The sequence below is a fragment of the Pteropus vampyrus genome, unplaced genomic scaffold (assembly GCF_000151845.1).
Source record: "Pteropus vampyrus isolate Shadow unplaced genomic scaffold, Pvam_2.0 Scaffold348, whole genome shotgun sequence".
In the NCBI taxonomy this organism is placed as follows: Eukaryota; Metazoa; Chordata; class Mammalia; order Chiroptera; family Pteropodidae; genus Pteropus; species Pteropus vampyrus.
Window position 1 is genome coordinate 57,825 of NW_011889129.1, and position 24,680 is coordinate 82,504.

The 24,680-nt window shown below is 37.5% G+C and overlaps 1 protein-coding gene across 1 annotated transcript in view; it reads right to left on the reverse strand.

Moving 5' to 3' along the window:
* Positions 1 to 24,680, reverse strand: part of LOC105304661 (inactive heparanase-2) — a gene marked incomplete at its 3' end in the record, with an annotated part of 440,017 nt that overhangs the window by 9,139 nt on the left and 406,198 nt on the right. Inside the window, exon 7 of the mRNA XM_011378912.1 lies at positions 9,796 to 9,889. Within this exon, the coding sequence (XP_011377214.1) occupies positions 9,796 to 9,889 (94 nt within the window). The remainder of the gene's footprint in view (positions 1 to 9,795; positions 9,890 to 24,680) is intronic.

The following is a 24,680-nucleotide window of genomic DNA, read 5'->3' on the forward strand; positions in this document are numbered from 1 at the left end:
AGTTCAACACTGTGGTTTTCTACGTAAATATGATTCTCCCTGTGCTGAAAGAGAGAAAATTGCAGGACTAGAAAAAAACAAGGGTATGTTCCTGCTGAGAAATGATGTGCCAGTGAAGGCTGTTTTAAGGAACACGCTGTCTGGGGAGGGAGAAGTGCAAATGCTGAGATTGCTAATTTGAGGGAAGCCGAGTGGTTGGCCCCCTTTTAGCAGTTCTTTGTCCCTGATAGACTTCAGCCCTGGGGCCTATGGACAACAGGGAATTGTGAGACATCCACGAAACAGCTCACCAAGTGGCCAGTGGCTGCTCAGAATCCTTGGGCTTGCTAGGGGCAGGGTGGTGCGAAGGGCAACCCTTCTAGCTCCCTTCCCTCACATTTCAGGGGTTGAGGACATCAGGACTGTTTCTAGTGGCTATGCTGAAGGAGGAGGGGTGAGAGGGAAGAGAGAGGTTAGGAAAAACAGCACTGACTTTTTTTAAAAAAAATTTATTTTCTCTACCACTTTGAATTTTTTTAAAAAAGGAAAAAACAGTAAAAATAAGAAAATAACCATTTATGTGGCACTTTCTCAAACCTGAGCTTCCTTTCCCTGTTTCTCCAAAAACTGAGATCTAAGTCTTTAAAAAAGACTCCTGAGAGCCTGGTCTCAGCCATTGGCTATGCAAGAGATGGTAGTCTTGCAGCAACAGACAACACCTTCCTTAATGAGAAAGGAAGCAATAAAACAGGAACAGTGGACAGCCCAGCTGGGCTAATCAGTCCTGGCAGGAGGCCCACCCTCCAAAAGAAGCTGGAGTCCATTAATTCCAGCATCTCATCTACTTGGAACTCAACCTTCCCCAGGACCTCAGGAACAGCAGTAGCTCTTTAAGAAACCTGAACTGGTCCCCTCTATCATTTGTTCAAAGGAGCAGAATAGCTTTAGGAAGCTTCTTAAACCTTACCTTCGCACAGAACTCTTCTTGGGGGTGCCCCTGTCTCTTTGTTCCTTATTATATTTATAAGGGGTCCAGGTGAGAGTTCAGTAATGTTTCAGTGTTTCTTTCCATCTTTCTTGTGTGTTTCTGACTCTAAGCTACCTACTATATTCAAAGAGGAGGGGAATTATTCTGTTCTGCCCTCTCCTTCCTCATTGTCCCTTAGTGAGTGTTGGATCTTATTTCTCCCTTGGTCTTCTTACCAAGTCCATTCTCGTCTAGTCCACTCTCTACACTGCTGCCATTTGTTAGCTTGACACGTCTCTCCCCAGTTTTGAAATGTTCACTGGTTTCCCATTACCAGCAGCAATACTCAATCACGTGATCACAAAGAGAGGTCCATGTGATTAGTTAAGAGATGTAACTTATAAGAGTTAACTTGTTTCTAATAAAACTGAAAGCAGTGATCTAGGGATGATTTACTTAAAAAAAGGAGTGGATTCAAAGTTGTCATAGTAACATTCTTTTCATGCACCATTATGAAATTTTCCTTAACTAGGGAGGGAGGCAGGAACAACAACTAAAGAATTAGTAACTACACACAACCCATGGTCTATTTTATCCTTTTGTCCATGGGAGTATGTTAGATATAGTGAAATCACAGTGAGAACCACTGACCCCGTAGGATATAATGCCAACTACTTTAATTATCTTGGTATCTGAGATTCTTCATAACCATCCCTTAGCTATCTCTTTTTCCCTCCCTCCCCATAACTCCTATGGTTTACAACACAGAATGGACTCACCATTTTCAACTACATGATCTTTTAGGTTTTTACTGATCACCTTCTCACCTACCCATTCCTCACCCACATTGTCTGATTTTTTCTTTATGACTTGATTCACATGTTCCTGCCTCTGTGAAACTTTCCTTATACCTTCAAAAAATTAATTCTTTCCCTTGGGCCCCAAAGTTCTTTGGATCTATCTCTGACCTTGATATTATTATACTGAGTTATAATTTCCTGTTTGCTATTTGTTTTCCTTCCTACACTATAAGCAGCTTGAGAAAGCCACATGTTTTTCCTTTTTGCATGTCCTATAGAATGCTTGACAGTTAACTTATTAAGTACTTGTAAAATAATGAGATAATGAAATAACTTACCTGTTAATAAATGAGAGAGATAATATTTTCCTTATGAAAAGGCTGAATTTCAGAGAAGATAATTAATAGTTTCAAAACTATAAGAGCAAACACCAAATCCTCACAGTTGAAGTTCAGGGCTCTGTCCACTTTCTAATTGAATTTTCCTGTTTGAAGAGATCTAGAGGCTTCTGGTTGACTAAACTGCTTCCATATTTAAGATGTCCTTCTTAGGTTAGACAAGCTGGGCTATTCTGAGCTCAGTCATTCCACTATCTCATCATACTCTTCTTGATTTATTTCTTCTGTCTAATGTGTTTTCTGTGTTTCATTAATTTTTTTTTTTATGTATAATTTCTTTTTATCATCTTCCTGTTCTGGAGTGCCTTTTTTGCCCCTTTTCTTCTCATATCAGATCAATTTTTAATTAGTGGCTTCTGTGTCATTTTTAGGATTTTCTCTGCTTTTGTTATCTCAAACCACAGAAAAGCAATTGAATGTAATTGCAACAAAACATGAAATTAAAATAAGACATATACAAAAAAGATAAGTCACCAGGGAAGCAAGGAAATTATGAGCATATGCAAGAAAATAAGGAAGAAAGTTTCACAGAGTCCCAAAGCAATGACTATGGTCAAGGATAAGTGCTGGTGAAGGGAGAAATTGGAAAGCAGCTAATTGCACATAAATCACTCTTCTTCCCTTCCCCAGTCCTCTTCTGTGACTAACCAACCCCTCAGCCTTATTGGACACTCTACCCACTGACAAGTCATAGGTTCCACCTGTGTCAGGGAAAAATTCCTCTCACTCAGGAAAAACCCTCTGATGTCTCCACTTCTATGTGAAAACATTGGAAAGTCATCCTAAGTTGCCTCTTCCTTCTGAAGAAGTTTTTTGCCCTGAACAGCAATTTGTTCCCAGGGCCATTCCTTTAATTGTCCATGGGCAGCATGTGCCTTCACAGTGCCATTGCCTTGCACATTACAGGACCAAAAACCTGTGCACATGAAACATCAATGGAGTCCAGTGAATAAATGCAAATCACTCCCTGAAAAGCCTTGCCCACTTCTATTATCTAATATTGTGGTAATATTAGATATTACCTAATATATAGCACCAACTTTCATTCGACCTTCATTTCTAGGACACCCATCCCAAATTATATCAACTGATTTGAGGATCAAAGTGATGTTCTTTCACCAGGAACATTCAGTAGTCTTCTTTAAAAGCCTACCTCATCCTGGGTGGTTAGGAATGTTACGTGGATTACAAAATAAATGGTTAACAAGTATAGGAGATACAGAATAGTATATTAGATAAGAATGTGGGTTCTGGAATTAGGTGGGTCTGGGTTTGAATTCGAATTTTACTACTTAGCAAGTGTGGCCTTGAGCAAAATACTGGTTTCTTCAATGGATTTGTAATATATGATGTACTCAAATGGCAGTTGTAACCTAAAAGATGATACAATTACTATATTTCTGTAAGTTAATGATGCATTTTACATTTTAATGGTTTTGAAATCAGAATGCTTTTCATAATAATATCAAAAGAAACCTGTCAGCTGTTTACTCTCTCCTTCCAGCTGTTATTAAATTGATGGTATATTTTATAATTATTTGTGTGAAGAATCAAGAAAATATGGTTTATGGAATGACAATCATCTAAACTTCAGAGCCCTTTTGTAGTAAACATAGCTTTCCAGCTAGATTTCCCCACTTATCACTAGTGTCTCATATATGAAAGAGCAGAGCCAAAGTTATGCTTGGGTCATATTCTCCCATTTGCAGATGCACAGCCAAATGGGGTCACAGTAGCTAATTTACTGGGAAGCTCATGAAGCTTAAAATTCCAGCTCCCCCCATTCATAGGCATCTACTGTTGTCTTGGGCAGGCCCTTGTAATATGTTCATTTGGTCAGGTGTACTTCTAAAATGTGCAGATTTGTGTTTTCTTTTTCTTAAAGAGATCTCCATTGTATAAGCTTCTGGCCCCATAAAACTTAGAATCACCCATGAATGTCACTAAGGTATTAAAGTGGCACAGTGTGTATTTGGAGTCCTCTGCCTCTCCTGAGTACTTCCTTGGCCTGTGTTTTTCCTTCCCTTCCATCAAAACCTGCTCTTGGAAAGGACCTTCTATTTGGTATCGACACCGTAGTATGACTTTAAACCAGAATAGTTTACCTCTTCTCAGGTTATTTACATTTTATGTTCTCTTTCCAATGGAAGATTATTTTTCTAAAATGAAATGTCCAGCATTAGCAGACAGTGCAGTATTTTGAGCTACGAAGGGACCTTTTTTTCACCCCTAAACACACACCCAGAAAGAATCTCCTACTGTGCCTACCCATAGGCATAGCCCATTCATGAATGCCTAAATCAATTTCTATCTATTCAATGCTGTTACAAAGTTAGTAGCAGATTAGATTCTTCCACATGTGAATGAATAGCGGAGACAGCAGATACAAATGTGAATGAGACAAAGACATTACTTCTTTAACACTTCCTCCACTATTTTACTCTCCTCATTCACCTTCCTCTCCCTGCCTGCCTTCCTCCCTCTAACATTTATTGAGCACCTGTCAAGTGAAAAGCAATATGTTAGGCTCTGGAACATTAAAATAAGCATTTACCATTACCGAATGAATGAGTGAATGAATGAATCAATGAAATACTGATTTTTGTGGTGATACAACTGTTCTGTTTTCATTTTCCAGTTTTCTTCATTAGAGAAAGTTAACATCATTGTCCTCATTTTTCCTTTAGTTGTGCTTCTAGTTAACGATCCTGAAAAATAACTTATTCTTTTACCCTCTTCCCCTTTGATATACTAAGAGGCTCAAATAAGTAGGTAAACCAGGAGGTTGGTTGAGAACAGAAGTTTCTTTTTTTGATCTATTAATTACTTTAAAAGGATTAAATATTCCTCTGCTTTACCTGCTTCTATGATCCTGCAACTGAGATATATTGGAAAAAGTGGAATATTGTTACTGTATTTATTGAGACTTCAAAGAGTTAAACTTTATTAAATATTATAAGCAATCATAAGCAATGAGATGTTAACAAAAGAATGACTGTGGTTACACTATGAACCATATAAACCACTCCCTCTACCACACACATCGGTAATCAAGAACCCTCTGATCATACCCTAAGAAGAACTGTATAAATGAGAAGGTGTCTATCCTTTAGGTGGTAGCCTAAATGTCACCATCTCTGGGAGGATTTCTCTTATTTCTCTTCCTTTAGAAGATAGATCTTTCCCACCATGGGCTCCCATTGCACCCTATATGCCCCTATCATAGGAGTCATCACATATGATTATCATTGCTTGCTTCATTAAATAGTTTTCCACTAGACCATAAAGTCTATGAGGACAACTACCATATCAGTCTTGCTTACCATTTTATCCTCAGGGGTCTGGAAAATACTAAGAATGTTATAAATGGTAGATAAATAAAAGAAGGAAGAAAGAAAAGAGGGAGGAAAGAGGGAGTGTTTCAAATATTAGGGAAGCCAATTGTTCAGTTTATTGGTATTCAAAACGCAATCATATGGACAGTTCTTTTGGAAATTCTTCCCTTATGTCTGGGGTTTCACCAACTCCTTCCTGTGCTTATTGAATTGCTGAAAATAATATCACAAAGTGTTATTTCCTCCTCTGATTCCTCTAGGAGATGAAGACACAAATCATAGAATCAAAGTGACTTAAGCCAAAGTGGTTCTTGTTGGTTCTTATGTCATTGTTTTGGAGTCAGCCCAGCTATCCATACTATACCATCTGTATTGTATCCTGAACATCTCTCACTTTCCCATCAGACTCTTGCCTGCATTGTTAGATTCTGAACTTTTCCCCTTAACTCATCTCACAAAGTACGAACGATTATCCTCATTCTAATGGAAAGGAGAGAGTGCATGGATCATCCAAAGAAGTGAGTTGTCCAAACATTATCTCTGTTTGGCTTTCATGTAGATTTTCATACAACAAGAATTCACCCACTGCTCAGAAAACCGAGAATTCTTCTCTAAGTGGCAGTTCAAATTTGGAAACCACAGCTGTTTGAAGCAATTGAGTCATTGTATTTCAAGTGCCAAAAATATCACCTATCATATTCTCCAGGGTTCAAGGAAAGAGAAAAGAGGAAAAAAGCAAAGACTAAGTTGAAGATAAAGGTAGCATGAAGCTTCTCCAGTTACATAAATTGTTATTAAAAATAACTACAATAACAAAACAACAATAATAGCAATAAGAACTAGCATTCAATAGCAATTAACAAAACAGGGCTTCACATGACCTTCCTAAACTTCCTAAGAATGAAAGAAGATAGTATTCTTAGCATCTTCATTTTATACATGAAGAAACAAAATCAGAGAAATTAAGTAATGTCCCAAGGTCACACAACTAAGCCTGAGCTCCAATCCAAGTCACCAGACTTCAAATCCTGTATTCTATCTCTTATTCAAACAGTCTCACCACTGACTTATCTAACCAATCCCACATGAATCTGTTTTGGTGGAAAATCTGCCCTTTTTTCCATCTCTGTGGGCCTCAGGGTAAGGGTGTCATTAGGAATTCTCTGAACTTCCCAAAGTAGAGAAAAAAACAAAGATTCCATTTCTAGTTTTTGAATGAGCGTTTCAGGTATATATATTAAAATCTTACTTGGCTCATCTCCAGACTAGTTTTTGAGGCTCACAAGAAAAGTTTAGCAACTCTGGACTCTATTTCCTCATACCCCTTCCCACTCACAGGGGACTTCAGGAACAGCCAAAGCAACTTTTCAACTGGCAAAACAGCCCTCATTTCCCTAGGGCAGGCTTGCACCTAGCACATCCTAGACTGTGGTAAGAGAATCTTACCCTGGACGTCCTAACAACTGAGTTCAGGCTGCTGCAGCCAATGAAGAGCCTATCCCATGAATCAAATCTCAGGGAATCTGTGATCCAGCAACACCTCTGGCAGATACCCATTTAAGGCGATATCTGGCAGGAGCTTTGTAAAAGACAGTTAGAAATAGAAAACCAGTCAGATAGATGACTGAAGGCTACTAAATGAAACAGGGAGGATAGAACTTTGGCAGAGAGTATTTTTCAAAAATAACTGCAAAAGTATTTCTGATCCTATACGTTCTTTCAGAATCTTGCCACTCTCCCATCAAAAGAAGTTTATTTTCTTTCCCCTCAAATCTCTATTGGTCTTGGTGACTGTCTCATTGAATAGACTATGACTAAAGTGATGCCCTGTGACTTCTGTGGGTAGGTTAGAGAAAGTGATATAGTTTCCACCTGGCTCTCTCTTGGGCACCTGACTTTAGAACCTTGGGAGAAAGCCCAGGCTACATGAAGAGTTTATATGTAGGTATTTCAGTTACCAGTCCCACGAAGGTGCTAGTCGATAGCTGACATCAACTAACTGCCAGACGCATGAGTCAACAAGCCTTCTGATGATTCTAGTCACCAGCCTTTGAGTCATGCCAACCTTTGAGTCTTCCAGTAGAAGCTTCAGACATCATGGAGTGATATCTATCTCACAGTTCCCTGTGGGAATTCCTGACCCATAGAATCCATAGGCATAATAAATGGTTGTTTTAAGCCACTAAGTTTTGGGGTAATTTGTTGCACAAGACATAACCAGAACAGTAACCGAGACCTGAGGGGACCTCGGGGCATGTTCTATTTGCAATAGTCAAAAGGTGACTACAGGCCTTACTGCTAATTCTAGCCATCCTCTGCCAGGTGCCTTCTGCATGTAGGTTATTTCTCTTAGAGTCTCCACTGTTTCTCCCTGAAATCGCACTTTGCCCTCCCCAACCAAGTCTATCAGACATGTTTTTAAATGTCTGAATCTCAACTGTGCACAGGGTTTGGGCCCTCTTCCTTAAGTTTCTTTGGTCCTACCTGCACAAAAAAGGAGGTAAGCTTAGCTTACTTATTTTAGTGTTTGAACATTCTGTGATTAAGGAGTATGCGTTGGTGGAGGGTGATTGGTAGTGGAGAGAAAGAGGAGAACCTAATTCTCAACACCTTTGTCTTAGTTCTGATTTAAAGCTTTTTGTTCTATTTAAATAATTACAGGAGCAGAGTTAGAACCTTCACTCTCAGTGCCATGACGTCACTGAATCATCTTACTTCCAACAACCCTTTGATCGTGTCATTAAACTCAAAACCAGAAAGGTAAAAAATATAGGACTCGTCTATTTTGTACAGTGTTGTATAAAAACACTTGGAATAGTGCTGAAACACATTAAGTACTCAATACATATCTACAGAAAGAAAGAAAGAAAGAAAGAAAGAAAGAAAGAAAGAAAGAAAGAAAGAAAGAAAGAAAGAAAGAAAGAAAGAAAGAAAGAAAAAGAAAGAAAGAAAGAAAGAAAGAAAGAAAGAAAAAGAAAGAAAGAAAGAAATTCCCTCCCACCCTTACTTACTTTTAGAGAGCAATATCTAATATCGGGTTAGCGTAATATGCTTAGAAAACTGTAGTGTTCAATAGGTTGACATTCTACTACATTAGGTAATATGTTTCTCAACCTGCTCAAAGTATTAAACCTTAAAACTGTGAGTTCCTCCAGGGTAGAGATCATATCTTATTCCATTTTGTATCCTAGCACCTGGCTCTTTGCCTGGTACTTGCTTAGTGCTCAGTGAACATTAAATACTTAAATGTTAAAAACTAAATGAATGTCAAACAGACACTGGAAGAGATATTTCAAGTCATACAGTTCCCCTAGGCCTTGCCTAGTAGAAGGCAGTGACAGATAAGGGTGCTGGCCAATGCATCTAATCCCCAGAGGGATCAAACATGGGTGCAAAAGTCCAGAAGGCCTAAGGCTTCTCAGCCTCTAAAACCCTTTGAGAATAAGAGGACTCAAAAAGATATTTGTAATCTGAGTGTGATGTCGATATGCATGCAAAACAGGGTACAGACTTCCACTTTAGCAATCAAAAGTGCTTTTCTATGATTGTTCCAAATAGGATTTTATTACATAGCTAATTTTAAAGGAGCCATTCATTAATTTGTCCATTCACTTATTTATTCATCCCATATTAATGGAGACCTACTTGTTGCTATTTTTCTGTAAATTTTCTGCAAATAACTATTAAAAATAGAGATGTCTGAGATCCACTCCAGAAATACTATATCAGAACATCAGAAGTGAGATTAGAAATTTTACAAGCAAGCTCTGGTGATTTTGTTTGTACTTAAGTTTGAGAACTATTGACCAAAGGTGTTTGCTAAGAGGATCTACATGCAATTGCTAAATATAATATAGCTTTCCTCACATCCTTACAAAACTAAGATGTCTCGGCTAATTCTAAGACATACAGATATGGTGTATGGCTCAGAATTGCCAATGCCCTAGACCAGAATTTCACTGAATGAATATAATCATTCTCTTCTTAAACTAACCCAAAACAACTCCTGCAAAAAGAAAATAATGAAGTAAACTTATCCTTAAGAAACTCATAATTCAGTAGCAAACTATTACAAAATATTTGTTATTAAAATAGATAAGTTTTAAACCTTGATAGGGCACATTCAAACCTTTCTCAATTTGAAAAACAATAAATAATCACCAACTGTGAGAGGGAGCTCTATATCATGCGAATCAGGACTGTACTATTTTTCTACCCTGATTTCCACAGTGCTGACACCCAGCTGGGACCCTGTGACCTTTTCCTTGCCTTTCCCCCAAACTGACCCCTCTTCTTCCCAGGAGACTTTTACTCACTTTCTGAATTTTCCTAATCTGGTCAGAGAGTGTGTCTAACAGGCGAGTTTTCAAGAAGTCCATCACCTTGACCACCCGGCCATCAATGTAGCAACTGGAATAAAAATAAAATAAGAATCAGATAAAATCTCGAGCAGGAGACTACATACACTTCTCTAGTCAGAGGTCTCTGTTGCTTGAGGAAATAGCCCAGGGTTCATGTGGGCTCTTATATCCTAAAATGTGCGACCCTGGGTACATTTCAAAGAAATAATATAATTTTTATTTTTTTCATTTCCTTCTCCATTTATGGGCTAATAGTGTGATTTTTTTTCAACCTTTGTCACATGAAACTACATTGCCTGCTCAATAGGAATTGACAGGAATCTGTAAAACAAATTGAGTAATGGGGAAAAGCTTACTTTCCCCACCCTAGGGAAAGTAATTTAACACCTATTCCATACCACCTCCACTCATAACTTAAAGTAATAAAGATATGCGAGAAGTTTGAAAGAATACTCAAATATTTTGATAGGTTTCCACACCTTTAAATAAGAAAACAAACCCCAACCACAAAAATCTGATTTAGTGCAGTGAGTGGGTCTCAACGGTTTCATCTCTAGCTTGCCTCTTGCCTCTCTGGGCAAAATATCTTGTAGTCGATCTTCTACCACATCTGAAGTAAATGAATGGATGAATGAACGAATAAACAAACAAATAAATAAGTCAGACAGAGTAAAGTCCAGGAGCCCTCTCCTAAAATAGTAACAAGTTTGGCACTCATGGGTGTGAGGGTGTCTGGTTTTGTTAGGAAGTTTAAACGAAAAATCGAGTTGCGCTGATACTATGCTGTGAACAGGTAGACTAAAACAGGTCCATCCAACTCTTGGGGACTCTCTTTGTGAAGCCTCACTCTGAAGACTAAGTTGAGATTGGCCCAGGGTTAGCTGAACTTCATTATCTCAAACCTCCCCACCTCTACCTTTGCAAAATTCCAAATTAAATCAATTTAATTTAAATCAATGCTTATAACTCCCTGGTCCCTTTTCCAATCCACTAAGGTCCCCTTGGCTAATAGCTAATGCTAGATTATTTCATTTTTAATAAGACATCAACCTCTCAATACATATTACAGAACTATATGAGAATTCTTTTTTAATGTTAAATTCCCATACAAATATGTGATGTAGTAGACTGGTTAAACTTCTTTTTCTAATTGTAAAGCAGGTACTGTGGTTAAAGTGAGGGCGGGAGATGAACTTCACCCATTCAGCCTCCCCTTTGGCCTCCTCACCACTTCAGACATGTCCACAGAATCCAGCACTGATATGTTGGAAAGAGTATGGGTTTTGGAGCCAGAGACATCTGAGTTCAAATTTCAAATCAAGTATTTACCACTTATGTGATCTTGCACAAGTTATTGGCCTCTATCAGCCTCTTTTCTTATTCTCAAAAGAGAGGTAACATACCTACTTCTCAGGATTAATTGAAGATGAAGCACATAAATCTAAAGTGTCCGGCACTCAGCGACTCTTAGTTGTTGTTTTTTTTCTAATTTTTCTAATTTTCAGCTCACAAAGATGAGGTCATAAACAATAGGAGACTAATTAATTAAATTTATGTGAATACAGAATTCTAAATGTGGAATTTTATCAAAGGGTACATGCTTTTGAAAATTTTTGTGGTTTTTTATATTAGGGAATAAAACAAAACAATGATGTGGCCTTTTACCTCATTCCTGGTATGATCCAATAAACATTTATTATGTGCAATACACAGTGCTCTCGTGCCCATGTCCATTACCTCACAACCTCTTCCTACTAGTACTTCACTATTAGCATCTCCGATTTTTTTAAAAAGTTGTGATTAGATAGCATAGTACATGAAAGCCAGGCACATTAAAACATAGTAGTGTTAAAATTTAAAATAATTCATACAATGTTAATCTAACACACTGAAGGACATGCATACATGTTACTATAATACATGATAACTAGGCATAGGATAAAAATGAACTGTAATTACTGTTTACGTTTTAATGAAATGTATTACAGTTTTCTCTTTTCTTTTTGTTAGCTCCCAGTAACTATTTTAAACATCAGAATGTATACGTTTTGCTGATAACACATATAGTTTAAAACTTACTGAGATAAAAATGCCAGCTGTACTCTTTTTAATACGTAGGATTCCTGTGAACACTCTCCCTATCCCATATAATCCATGGCCCAAATTTGAGAGGCCCTTCACTCTTCCCTTCCTTCCTTTTGTCTTTTTTCTCAAGTACAAAGAAATTGGAGTTAGAAAATCTTGGTTCAATCTCAGCTTTGTCACTTATTACTTATATGATATTGGGTTTCTTTTTCTTTAAAATTGATTTTAAAAGAAACAATAGTATTTTCACAGGGCTACTATACCAATTAAATCTGAAAAAAGGCTGGGTAAAGAAGTTGGCCGGTGAAAGGCATTCAATAACCACATCTACCCTCCAGGTTACTCAAGGGCCCAAGGTGGCAGCAACTGAAAAGCTATGTGATGGGGTGAAGAGGGTAGCATCTGCATGGAGAAGGACAGCATGTTCATCCACAGTAGGATTTGGAATGAGGGAGGTATGGAGCACCAAGAACAGACTCTGGATTCCCAGTAGGTGGGAGGCTAAGGGAGGGATAGAGAGGGATGTGATTATGTTGCCAAAATGTGGAGCTTCAAAAGACCTTAATGGTCACGTGATCCCAATCGTGTAAACTTGCTACAACATCTCTGAGAAGTGATTATCTAGGACAGATAATTAGTACTGTTCCACTGTATTATAGATCAAATTCATGAAAGGCTCTTCTAACATAGGTTTAAAATTTGTTCCCTCTTATTGTCCATTCAACAGCTGTTTTCTTAGACCCAGAAATAGTCCAATTCCTTCTTCATATGACATGTAGAGGAGAAATTTCAGTAAAAATTTTGGTATAAGATTTTTAGAGCCTATTCTTGGTTTGCTTTTAACCTAACAAGCTGGATTCAATCACTCTCAGTCGGTCTCAGGCTACTCTTGTAGGCTGTGAATTAGAGTGGAGCAGGGGAGAGGAGAGCTCCAGGCAGGAAACCTGAGTGACAAGGTTATCTTATCTCAATAGTGCAGGCAAGAAGGGATCTGGGTCTAAGTAAAGGAGGTCATGAAAAGAAGTAAAAGTGAGAGCCTGTGAAGGAAGAACTAATAAAATAAAGCTTCTGTAGAGTGTAAGGGAGAGAGGAAGGGAAACAATTATGACCATGAGCTTATGAGAACGTCTCGGAGGACACTGGTGCCAAGGACATGTAGACCAGTCAGACTAGGTTTTGGGTTTGTCGAAGAGATGAATGATTCCGCTTGGAATATCAAAGATGCAGAGAATGTCAAAGAGGAAATATGTAACGGGTAGCTGGAGACATGAGGAGGAGGTACAAAAAAAGTTGAGACAAAATATTGACCTGGGTATCTTCTTCGTAAGTAATGAAGTAAGCCATGGCTATAGATGAGCTCTCCAAGAGAATAAGAGAAGTTAACGGAGATGTCAGACACCTTCTAAAATGTTCCACACATATGGCCCTGGGCATTGCCTCTACCTTTGGCCCAGCTAAGAGTCCCTTCCTTCACCAGCCTATCATGATCTTTTTAATAACCTCAGTCTGAGTCAAATTCATATTTGGATGTCAGAGGAATCTCCATATTATACTGAGAAGTTTCAGCAACTTTTATTTACAACATTAAACCCACATTTATATTGTACTGTGGAAATATGAACTTTGGTCTCCCAGAATTTAGTATCACTTTTAAGAAAGGGGATAATTTAACCATAGGTATGAGTCTGATAAATACCTATGCCTTTTTCTTGGGTACCCTTGAACAGCTAGCTTGCTGCACTTACCCTTCATAAGTGTGAAGCTTCTAAGGAAACATTAAGTGTCTACTATCTGTGATTATTTTTAAAATTCCTGCCTTTTACAGAGCTTTGGTTCTCTGATGGTAAAGAGCCCAATCTATCATTCAGATTTGGACATGAAGAAGGTGGAGTAGCCTGTGATAACCATTTGGTAAGAATTAATTGTTAAAAATGATGAAGATGGTGATTTCTCACTACGACTAAGTAAAAGGAAGTAGGACTGGATTCCAACTGACTGTCCAGTGACCTGGGGGGAACTCTCTCTGCTCTTCTCTATCTTTCTCACTGGGATGATAAAGACCATTCTTAGCTATCAAACAGTCTTGCCGCAAGAGTTGACTACTTTAGTAATGGCTAAAAAGGTATCCGAAGACTAAATAAATCAGAGAAGAAAGGAAGGATTGAGTGAAAGAAAGGAAGAGGGAAAAGAGGAAGGAAATCTATCAATTAGAGGTGCTTTAATATCTTCCATATTAACCCTGGCAGAATGATTGGTTCTAGAAACACAAAGACTGATATTTTCAGGTAAATTGTAGTCCTCTTCCAAGCTTTACTGAAATTTCACCATCTTTTAGGATCACACAAGTGGCTGAGTTGTTCAACTAAAAGCTGAAGCCAAGAAAGGCTGTGTAGAAATAACCTTTCTGGGAACTATTACAAATGCAGCGAGGTTGATACCTTTCTGTGTGGACAAACAGCCAGTCTGGCTCATTACCAGCAGCCATCACTCCTTCTGCTGGCCTGTAGACTGGTAAGTCATATCAACTACACATTTGGGAAGATGGCAAAGATGGCAGAGCATACAAACTAAATGGAACCACTTAGTAATTCATTCGCCAATTCTCCTGCTCTCCTTAGTTTCAATTTTACTTCCAGTTTAATATCTTTCATTTTAAAGTTTTTCATTTGTTTATTATAAAAGAAATAAGACTCATTATAGGCAAATTAAAAAATGGACATAGACAAAATTAAAATTTGAAAACAAAAAATCACTGATAAGCCCAACACGTAGCGAGACCCATTAACATTTTGCTGTATACCCGTTCAGAATTTTTCATAGTAAATACACATAAAGTTTTCCATAATTAGTTATTTTAAAAACATTCTAGATTCTGTTTTACTAGCATATAAATTTAAAACTATCCCAGTTGAGACTTCCAAGCCCATCTCACAAAAATACCGATGGAAACATTAGAGACACCAGGGTCAAATCATTTTACTCGTACTTTAATTCCATTCTGTCTATTTAGGGATTCTCTGCCAGGGGCAGTTCTCTTCCCCGTTCTGTCTCTGCCAGCCAGGTTTTAACCCTGATCACCCTTCCCCCTTCTCCCGGTCTTTAGATTCAGTATTCGGCATTGTACTACAATTAGCCACTTATGCCCATTAGCCTCTTAAAACATTTAATGAGAAGAGTTTGTTGGCTCCAGAGGCAGCTGGTTTTGTTTACCTGGCTCTTTACTTTAAAAGGAAAAACCTTTGCCCCTTATTATCTGACCTCTTCTTTTATTTCAGGTAATTGCATTAGCACTGGCTTCCCAATGCTCAGGAATTTCCGGACCTATTTTGCCGCCTACTGCTTTTAGGGAGGAGGGGCAGTCTGCTCAGAATTCTAACACCCAGCCCGCTGACTGGGCAGGTAATTCCATAAAACTGGAGCCTTCCCCACAGAAGGGGGAGAAGCTTGGATAATCATTAGAACAACCCTGTTGACCTATAAAATCTATTCTGACACCTCAAAGCTAAACATGGGAGAGGCTGACATGGGTCTCTCTAAAGCTTTATAAATTATATTTGCCCCTCCTCCAAAGGTCCTCACTCTGGGCTCCTGCTAAGCACATTCTTCTTCCCACTTGCCTTTAGGTTTTCTTTCTGAGGCTACATTATTCTTGATCTTCTTTGTAATGGGTCAATCATCTTATCTAGTGTTCAAAAAAACTTTGGGCAAGTAGAGCCTGGATGAAATAAATAATGCTGTTACAAATAAAAAAAAATCCTACAGACTATGGATGTTTTTTTGGCTTTCTTAAACCAGTTCCTATAAATCCATACAGGAGTCATCCAGCTGGCTAAAGAGTTTAGAAATTTCAAAGAGTAGGTACTTTGAAAAAGTGTTATCATTGAAAAATGGTACAAGTAAAGGTCAGGATTGTGGACAATCCCACAGGCACTTAATGGGTGCTCAAAATGATACATCTAATGAAATCATGACTGCCTGTATAATATAACCCACAATGAGTCAAAAGCGAGGCCCTGAGACTCGAATGCTGTCCTAAGGGCCCTATTTTTTTTTTTTTTAAATCTTTTCTTTCTCCTAATTCCTTGCACATCCCTTTGGGTCCTGAGCCCAGGTCATTCTCCCCATGAACCCAGTGTCTGTGGAGAGACACTGTGTCTTGACAGAGGCTCAGACAGCTAGCCCTTCCTTGATCCTAGCAGTGCTGAGGAGAGTGCTACAGGAAGCAGGGAAGGAGAGGGGTGAAAAAGCCATCTGCAGCTCCAGCCATCGGAGTGGGCTCTGAGGAGGGCACCTCTGGGAATTTTCAGAGTGGTAGCAGATGATGGCTACCACTGTGCGGGCAGGAGTAAATCCATGTGTTTTGGGGCTGAAAAGTAACTTGGGGGACCCTCTTTAAGAAAAAAATCCAAAGTATCAAACACAAAATTAGGTACAAAAGTAAATATTTCTTTAGAATGACAAAATAAATCACAATGAACTCCCAGAAACTTGTAGAATCAAGCCCCTTTTATCTGATAGCTCTTCAGGCAATTACCATAAATGTTTACTGAGCAATGCTTCCTGAGAGCAACCTGTCCCTAACCCCTTACCATTTAGTGTATCCAGGTTCCAAAATGAGGCAGATATCTGAAAAAAAATCTGCCCCTCTGAGTAACCTCAGGAGATACTTCTTGGTTCCCCGGAGAAGTGCAAAAGTAAGAGCAAATATAAAAAATGCTCCATATAATGACATTTCAGTCAATAAAATGCATATATGACAGTGATCCCCTAAGATTATAATGGAACTGAAAAATTCCTACCACCTAGTGACATCTCAGCAAGCTGAAACGCCATAGAGCAATACATTACTCGCATGTTTTTGGTGATGCTGGTATAATCAAACCTACTGTGCTGCTAGTCTTATAAATGTATAGCACATACAATGTACAGTACATAATACTTAATAATAAATTACTATATTACTGGTTTATGTATTTACTATATTATACTTTTAATTGTTGTTTTAGAGTGTACTCTTTCTACTTATAAAAAAGAATTTGCTGTAAAACAGTATGTGACAGTATGCCATGTTACTCTGGCTGCAGCCTCACACATCTTATGTTTACCAAGTCTCTTGATAGCCTCACTTTTTCCTGTGCTTGATTTAATCTCATGTTGTTTTGTACAGTAACATTTTGTACAGGCTTGTAGCCTAGGAGCAACAGGCTATTCCATAGAGCCTAGGTGTGCAGTAGGCTATCCCATTAAGGTTTGTGTAAGTACAACCTATGATGTTTGCACAATGATGAAATCACCTCATGATGCATGTCTCAGAATGTCTCCTTATCATGAGGTGGTGCATGACTGTACTTCACATTCTTGTCCTATATAGGTAAAGTTTGCTTTTTCTTTGATTTTCTGTAGCTTGAACAGAATATTCTTAGGTTTGGTTTTCTTGATATTTATCCTACTTGGTATTTATGAGCTTCCTGGATCTATAGTTTTGTGTCTGTCATTAATTTTGTAAAGTTTTCAACCATTATTACTTCAATATTTGAATTACTTCATGCCATTATTACTTCATTATTCTCCTCTGTTCTCTTTCTTCTCCTTCAAGTATTCCAATTACGTGTATGTCACACACTTTAAAACTATCCCATGGTTCTTGGATGTTCTGTTTTTTTCATTCTTCATTTCAGTTTGAAAAATTTCTCAAGCTCACTAATTCCTTAGATGTGTCCAGTCTACTGATGAGAGCTTCAAAGGCATTCTTCATCAGTTATAGTGTTTCTGATTTCTAGTATTTGCTTTTGATCATTTTGTAGCATTTCCATCTCTCTGCTTACACTATCCATCTATTTTTGTTTTCAATTAGAGCCTTTAACATATTAATCATAGTTATTTTTAAATCCCCATCTAATAATTACAGTATCTGTATCGTACCTGAATTTAGATCAGATGCTTGCTCTGTTCAGACTATATTTTTACTTGTCTTTTGGTATACTTTTTAATTTTTTATTGAAAGCCAACATGATGAATTAGGTAATAGAAACAGATAAGCAGACCCTTAGTGTGAAGATGTGGACTAGGAGTTGGGCTATGTATTGTTTGCTGTAGTTGTAGGTACCAGAGGCTTCAAATTCCTCTCATGCACTTGTTTATGTGTTACCTCTTGACTTTAGGCTTCCCTAATTACTCCTTCTCAGAGAGAGGCTGTGTCTTTCAGCTGTTTCAGCTGTAATTCATTGTTAGTACATTAGCACTCTGTTGATGTGGTGGTTCCCTAACTATGATTCAATTTCAGTCTTTAGTGGGTCTGTATCTTTGGGCTATAAACATCACAATTTCTTTCCAGTGATATAGCTTTTCCCTCTTAGGTGAGCCGGGAAAGCTAGAGGGGTTAGAGTGAAAGGAATGCCTTTTCCCAAACGGGATAAGGCTCTGGTTATGACTTTTCCCTTGGAGAACTCGCCACTGTTATAGAAAATGCTCTGGTTATAGTTCACAATGATTACTCTTATATTCCCCTGGCCAGAGCTATGAGGGAATTTTTTTTGAATTCCACAAAAGTAGGGAGTAGGAGAGCTAAGACTGAAGCATCCAGGAGTTTCTCCCTCTTAAACTGGTCCATGATAAGTCTCTAGCACTTCATCAAAATTATCACTTAAATTTTCCTACCAATTTATGGCTTCAGTATTTTCTGTTCCAAGTAAGCAAATGTTGGTGGTGACTCTGGATCCACCTGTCTTTCCAGATTTCAGGGTTTTGTTTTGCCCTGCAATTGTAATTCTCTGATGAGTCCAAGAAAAGTTGTTCATTTTCAAACTGTTCAGCTTTTTCTTATTGAATAAATTAGAGTAACACCTTCCAAGCTCTTTATATATTGGGGCTGAAACCAGAAATCCACTAAAAGCGTTCTTATTGTTCATGCCAGCACTGATCTTTTGGCAGTACTTGCATTAAGGGTTGTGTTGAAAAGTAGCCTTATCTCCACTTTACTTTGTCAATTAGTATATTAATGTGATCAGATAGTAATGTCTGCCATGGTAGAGCAAGGAATGAAGGCACATGTGCCACATATTTGCCATTTTTTGACCAAAATGATTTCTAAGGCACGTTCCAGATCTAAGGCTCCAAGGCTCAAGGTCTCCTCTTTGACACAGAGTCAAATAATACATTGGGTGTCCCCTCAACACATACAAGAATCCTATATTTCAGTTGGTATTAATGAATTTGCATATCTAACAGATGCACATAAGAATATATCCAACATGTGAGGAAAACAAAATAAAATGACTTGCTCAAAGATCTCATGTAAGTTTTCTATTTCAGTTGATTTTCCACACCCTCATTTATATACGACATTGAGAAATTACTGCTATTTTGCACTGCCTCAGTCCCTATGCCATGGCTGTTCCTTAATATAGATTTTGCATCTGTGCCTTTGAAAGAATAGGGTAGGCAAAAAGTGTATATTACACACACATGTGTATGTGTGCATGTAAAACAGCATCTATGTCATCATATATAGTAGACTTTTTATGAGGACCCATATGAAAAATTTATCCCAAGGTTTAGTTTCATGAAAACAATGTTTCTCATGAAAAAAAAATCAGTTTTGTTTTTGATTTATGTAAACCAGATTTTATTTTCCACTTTGATTTAGCTACTTGGAAGCATTTGTAGCCCATCTCTAACAAGAGATATAAAACCAGCTGATATGCATTTTAGAGTGTTAATCTTTCCCACTGCTTTCTTGTTCTTCTAACCCTATTTTCCACTCTTACTTCCTCATTTATTTTTATCATTTTTGCTATTGGATAAAAAAAGTGGCCAGAAGGAAGGTTGAGAGAAACTGAAAAAAAGGCACTCAATAATTCACAAACTATAAATTTAGCCCTCTGGATACATAAAGTAAAGTAAAACCCCTTAGTCTTATTTCCTATATTCTTTTCTTTTCTCCAAAATACATCTTTCATCTTTTCAAATATTCGGGAAAACTTCAGGAAGTCATATTTTCTTACAGAGTTTAAAAACACTATTTTCTTTGTCAGATAAAATGCTTTATTTGATACAGTATAGTGTGAGGTCGAATCATGAATCTATTAACTTTTAACTTGTTATAAATAGATTTCTCTTTCTAAAAATTTTTAGACATTTTTATGTCTTCATAAGGCTAAAATTAGCTCTCCTAAGAGGCACCAGAATTTGGTAAGGATTGAATTAATATAATCAGAGTTACCTGATATTTCCAGAATGTATTTTCCCAAAGGTCATAGAATACTTCACAGGTAAACTTAAAGGATCTTTCTGAAGGAAAATAGGGCAGTTTTGCTTTCTTCTTTCACAGTGAAGAAGACAGTCCAGAGCTTCACTGCGAGACATTCAGTCAGAGTGTGTGTATGTGGAGGCAAGATAAAGAAATGGAGGCAGCCTTGGGGAAACCGACAGACCTGCACAGTAAAGGCCTACAGCCTTGTCCAGGGGTCTGCAAACTTTTCTGTAATGATACAGATAATAAGTCAATTAGGCCTTCGGGGATATCTGGTCTCTGCTGCAACTTCCTAACTCTGCTATTGTAATGCAAAAGAAGCCACGGATAATTCATAAATTGATAAACATAGCTGTGTTCCAATAAACTTTATTTATGGAAACTGAAATTTGAAGTCTGTAGAGTTTTCACATGACAAAGTATTATTCTTTTGACTGTTTTCAACCATTTACAAACGTGAATAACATTTCGTAAGGTTTGCTGGCCATACAAAAGCTCACGATGGGCTGGATGTGGCCTGCAGGCCAGAGGTTGCTAGTCCTTGTCACCTAAAACAATTAAAATTCTCTACAGCTCGAATGTACAAGTTATCCTCTTGAATTACGCATTATCTGCCAGATTTCCCACAGCCGATATACAGCTGCCATAGTAGGGGTAACACACATGTACCTACCTATTTGTAATGATTTCATACCTGCATATATGAATCGCCATCATTGACAGTTTGTTAAATATATATATTCCCTAGCCCAGGGTGTAGTCCTTGAATCTACATTTTTAATCCGCATTGCAGGTGATATAATTTGTGAGTAGATCCAAATTTTGAGAATCACTAGATCACTGTAAGTTATTAGATCCTTTGCTTATACAAAACAAACAAAAACCCAGCAGGTCTCTAGTGATAAAGAGCAAGTGCTCAAAATAAAGTCAACTGGAAAAGAAGATGCTAAAAGTACACTTGGTCTTCCAACATTGGTTTCCAAGAGTTATTTAAACCTCCAGATCCCTCTATTTTACTCTCTCTAGTCTATATAGCTTCCTTTTCTGTGAACACTTCTAATCTACTGTGCCCGTAATGATTTATAGCAACACAAAGTCATGAATCCCAAAACAATCCAGGGCCATATCACATACTCTAATTTAAATGGACTTCATAAAAATGGAATTGAGACTTAAGTAAACACACATGACTGACTTAAGAATTGCCCCTCCAACCTTAAACATGTAGAAATGCTGCGCAAATAAAATAAAAAATACTGGCTAAACTTGAAATAAAGGGAAAACTCCAAATCGTAGAAATAAATAGGGATTCAAAATCAGAACCGCATAGCATCAAGAGAAACTGGATCAATCATAGGCCTCAGAGGTGGAAACTGAGGACTACAATATATATCACAAATGTCAGAGGGCTGCTCCATATGTGAAACAGGGCACTTTGTGAGGCGCCTGGTCACATATTTTGTCCTTCTTAAGGCCAAATTCCCTCTTTTCTTACTGACCACCAGGAATATTTTACGTATTCTGGATGCAAACCTTTTGTTGTTTACATAAGGCCAATGTCCTTTTTCAGTTTGCGACTTGCCTTTCCACTTTGTATGTTTTGTGTTTTTTTTTTTTTTTTAACCTAATGAACATATATTGTTAATGGAAACAAAGTCCAATTAATCAATCTCTTTTTCAGGGTTAGTGATTTTTATGTCCTATTTAAGAAATATTTGCTTACTTCAAGCTTTTTGGTTTTACCTTTCACTTTTAGGCCGGTGATCTGTCTTGAATTAACATTTTTTGTTTATGGTGTGAGGTACAGATCAAGTAAATATCTTAGAAGCAGCCAGAGAAAAAAAGACTGACTCTCAAAGGAGTGACCACATTACTTATATTTGGCTTATCAACATAAACTGTGGAAGTTAAGGGACAATAAAATGCTATTTTTCAACTGCTAATTTTGTTTTCTCACAGTATGACTATGATTTATCTAGGTGTGGTTTTCTTCATATGTATCCTTATTGTAATTTGCTGAGCTTTCTCTCTAAATGTTTTTCAGCTGAGGCAAAATTACATAACATAAAAGGAACCATTTTGAAGTTTACAATTCAGTGGCATTTAGTGCATCCACAATGCTGTACAACCATCATTGCTATCTAGTTCTAAAACATTTTTGCCTCAAAATGAAACCCCATACCCGTTAAGCAGTCACTCCCCATTCACCCCTTTCCTAGATCTTAGAAACTAATAATTTTCTTTCTGTCCCTATGGATTTATCGATTCTGGAATTCCATATAAATTAAGTGATATAATATGTGGTCCTTTGTGACTGGCTTCTTTCATTTAGCAGACTGTCTTTGAAGATCACCCATGTTTTGTCATGTACCAGTACTTATTTCATCATATAGATAGACTGCATTTTGTTTATACGTTCATTCATTCATGCATACTTGGACAGCTTCTACCATTTAGCTATTGCCAACAGTGCTGTTATGAACATTTATGTACAAGTATTTGTTTTTAATAATACCCCTTTACAATTCAAAGAATACTTGTTTTCAGTTCTTTGGGGTATATAACTACGAGTGGAATTGCTGAGTCATGTGGTAATTCTAGGTTTAACTTTATGAGGATGTGAGCTTCTTAAATTTGTGGCACTTTCCTAGTCATTTTTGCTTCAAAAGTTGCTTCTGTTGTATTCCCTCCTCTCTTCTGGTACTCCAATTCTAAGTATAGTAAAAGCTGACTGTATATCACATGTTCCATGTACTCATTTTTCACCTTTTTTTTCCTGTGCATCATTTTGGATATTTCCTATTAACCTCCATTAGTCAATTAATGTTATTTTTTGCTATATCCTGTCTGTTGTTAAATATATCCAGAGAATTCTTAATCTCAAATATTTTTATACTTCTACACTGTCCATTTAATTTTTATAAAATAAGATTCCAATTCTCTGCTAAAATTATCTATCTTTTCATGTTTTATTTACATTTTCCTGTATTTTCCTGAACATATTGATCAGAGATACTTAAAGTTCCTTGTCTCATAATTCCATTGCCAGAACCACCTGAGTGTGCTTATGTACACATGTTTGATGTATGTGTTTCTCCTCTCTTAGCTTCTGGCCACTTAGTTCTATTATTTTTTTAAGCATGCTTCATAATTTTCAAGTGGATTTGAACATTGTGAATAAAATATTTTCAAAAATATTTTTATTAAAATATTGCTAAAATACAATATTATATTAGTTTTAAGTGTACATCATAGCTATTCCACATTTATATACCTAAAGAAGTGATCATGTCCAGCAACCATGTGACACCATACGACAGTATTACAATATTATTAACTATATTCCCTATGCTGTACACCACATTTCCATGACCTATTTGTTTTACACCTGGAAATGTGAACCAATCACTCATTTTCACATTTTTTCTCCCCTCTTTTGATTTTTCAATTATAACTGACACTCAACATAATGTTATATTAGTTTCAGGTATACAGTACAGTGGCCAGACATTCATATAATTTAAGAAGTTATCCTTCCAACCAGTCCAGCACCCACCTGGCACCACACATAGCCACTACCATATTATTGACTATATTCCCCATGCTCCATTCCACATCCCCATGACTATTTCATAACTACCAATCTGTACTTCCTAATCCCTTCACCTTTTCACCCTGCCCTTCAACCCCCCTCCCATCTGGCAACCATCAACTTGTTCCCTGCATCTATGAGTCTGTTTCTATTTTGTTTGTTTGTTTATTTTGTTCTTTAGATTCCACATGTAAGTGAGATCATATGGTATTTGTCTTTCACTTAGCATAATACCTTCCAGGTCTATCCATGTGGTCACAAATGATAAGATTTCTGAATGAAATATTTTAAAGCCTGTGGATGATTTGCCACTCTCCAAAGACAGTTATGTTTTCTTTTGGAAAGAATACAGAATACCAATAGATCACCTTGATTCTACTGAAGCTTGATTTAAGGCTTTGGTAGGTTTAGTCTATTTCAAATTTGCTCTTACTCCTAAGACACTGTCCTTACTTCTAGAGCATGGTCATTACTCCCAGGATATGAGCACTGCAGACTCTCAGCTGAAAACCAGGGGAGTTTATTGAAGCCCCTACATATTAGCAGGACTTGAGTTCTAATCTCTATCACCATGTGGTGGCTGAAATCTTTGTGCAGCACTTTAGCCTCTCAGCTACTGTTTTCTGCTTGGTTTCTAGGGTTCTTGCCACTTTTACGTGCAGCTGAGGAGTTGGCCAGTGATTTATGGGAAATTTATATTCATAGTTTTGGGCTCCGTCTCTGTGCTTCGCTTTACTCTGGGATTTTATCCTTTAATATCCAGCTACTTTGGCAGCCCCAAATTCTGACTCTGTCTCCCCAGTCTAATAAGAATGCTATTTCTGCTTACACTCTATTCACCTAAGCTAAAATCTGGAAAATGTCCTTAGGAAGAAAATCTAGGGATGATGGTGATATAGGATTCACTTCATG